This window comes from Alligator sinensis, unplaced genomic scaffold, assembly GCF_000455745.1.
Source record: "Alligator sinensis unplaced genomic scaffold, ASM45574v1 scaffold1261_1, whole genome shotgun sequence".
NCBI lineage: Eukaryota > Metazoa > Chordata > Crocodylia > Alligatoridae > Alligator > Alligator sinensis.
In genome coordinates this window covers 320,059-322,287 of record NW_005842789.1, presented here as the reverse complement: position 1 = coordinate 322,287, position 2,229 = coordinate 320,059, and the positions used below count along the sequence as shown (strand labels likewise).

Here is a 2,229-nt window from a genome sequence, read left to right as displayed (position 1 = left end):
TGAAAACCCAACCAAACACCTGGACGACAGCAGGTCCCTGGTGGTGAGAATGGAGAAGTGCCTCCAAGGAAACTGCTCCCCATAAACTGTCCAGAGGGATGGAGCTGGCCTTCTGCCCATCAGGATTCCTGCTTTCCTTCAGCCCCAGCAGCTCAGTGCCTCATGCTCTGTGCTGGCAAGATTCAAAAAGTAGCAATAATAATAATGTGCTGACCCTGCAGCCCCAGATATTGGCACAAGAAGCAAGGAGGAGTTCCCACTTTCATATAGGAAATCAAAGGGGTTAGGGTCACAAGCCAAAGGATCAAAGAACAGCCTGCAGCTGCCCTCAAGTCTGAGTCTGGCTCCTTCAGTCCACAGTCCTGGCTGACCGAGCCAGCTCCATTATGCACTCCTCTGTGTAGGGCCGACCAGGTTATATATGCACGCTGTTCTCTCTTCCCTTTACCCCAGTCTCAAACTTCCTCTTCTTTTTTCCCTTTCTTCCCAGCCCCAGGGCGTTTTGGGGAGTTGCAGTCCAAATTAACAATCAGCACAGCTCTGCAGACTGCCCTCTGGTTCCTCCTGCTGTTACACAAATAACATTCACAATACAATATTATTATTATTGATAATAATGATGATAATAATAAAAAGTGCCCTGTTGAAAATTTGCTGGTGGACCAGGTGGCCCAACCCCACAGTTGGTGTGTCCAGTGTGTGCATGCGAGTACACTTCTGTGTACATGTGCACATGTGCCTCTGGGCGGAACTGGGCTAGGAGAACATATAACTCTCCATAAGTGAAAGGCAAAGGCACCTCATAGAACAAGGCTCCAGATTCCCAGCTGGTGTAAATATGCATAGCTCCAGCAAAATGAATGGGGCTATACTGATTTACACCAGGTGGAGATCTGGCCCTGGGCTTGTTCAGCAGCACGGACAGAGGAATCACTTAACCCTTCGCACACTCCCAACTCTTGCCTGTGGCAGCCATGGCACATACCACGCACAATGCTAATGAAACAGCCAACCAGCCTGCGTGTCAGAGACACAAGAGACCCAGGGGATGAAGACAGGCTGCTCAGATCAGAGCGCAGGGGCAGGAGGAGGCCGGGGAGAAGAGCACTAGCTGAGAGAACCACATGCCAATCCCGGCACGATCCCGACTGCCACGTTCAACCGGAATGGGAGGAAAGAGAACAGCGCTGAAAGACAGATGAGCCACTGTCACAAAATGAAGCAAACACCCAATTCCCACTCACTCCTCTGGGGCCCGGACAAGCTCTTTGCGACTCCTCAGCAATAAATCCTCCTGCTTGTGCTCTCTGATGGCTTCCCTGTTGGCCTAAGGCTGCACAAGTCTGCTTAGAGAGTCTTGTACTCACCAAAGGTCTTGCAGCGCAGGAGGGATGCTGTGGCTCTGGGAAAGCCCATCACTCTGCCCAGCGAAGTCCATAGCCCAGAGACACTTAAGGCCTGAGGGGAGCTGGGATGGGGCTAAGCCTGAACTCACTGCTGGCAATTACTCACCCTGGACAGCTGCACCTCCTCTCCCCAGATGGGATTTAACCTCCTGACAGGATGCATCTGTGTGGGACGCACATTGGGAATGGGCGCAAAGAGCCTATCTGAGCAGGGGAAACATAACCAACAGGCTCCCTCTCCCATGCACAGACACATGGACTCAGCCATCCTGCCACATGGGGAATTTGGCTCTGCTAGTGCCACGCTGGAGCCCATGGTGGCACTCTGCCTGTTGCACAGCTCCTCTCAGTGAGGCTGCCGCCCACCCCCCATCCTAACTGGCATCATAGCACTGGGAGTCATCCCTCTTAACTACACAGCTCAAAGGCAGCAAAGGGCATTGCAAAAGCCGGCTTGGCTCTGCTGTCATCCCTAAAACCCCAATGCCAACAGCACCAGCATTTAAATCCTTTGGGAAGGGTATTTATCCCTCCAGAGGGTTACTCTCCTCCCTCAAAGAATGGAAAGATGGTGTGTGAGGTTTAAGGGACCCCAGCCATCCTATACCCCCCAATAGGCCTGAAGACTGAAAAGCCTTTTGACTTGTAGCTGATGAAGGCAAGCAGCGCCAGGCATGTAGAAAACACAGCCCTAGCCCTGCCTTTGATCCTTTGTTTTTAGGGACCGGGGTTGTTTTCTTCTTCACCCTCTGTGCATCTCGTTTCAAGTCCATGTGGCTGGGGGGGGGGGGGGGGGGGGGGGCAGCAGAGAAGGCCTCTGCTC

At 52.7% G+C, this 2,229-nt stretch overlaps 1 protein-coding gene across 1 annotated transcript in view; it reads right to left on the bottom strand.

The window, feature by feature from the left end:
* Nucleotides 1-1,484, bottom strand: part of SRCIN1 (SRC kinase signaling inhibitor 1) — a 174,277-nt gene extending 172,793 nt beyond the window's left edge. Inside the window, exon 1 of the mRNA XM_025191133.1 lies at nucleotides 1,368-1,484. Coding sequence (XP_025046918.1) covers nucleotides 1,368-1,416 — 49 coding nt within the window. The 5' untranslated portion in view covers nucleotides 1,417-1,484. The remainder of the gene's footprint in view (nucleotides 1-1,367) is intronic.
* Between the last annotated feature and the right edge of the window lie 745 nt (nucleotides 1,485-2,229).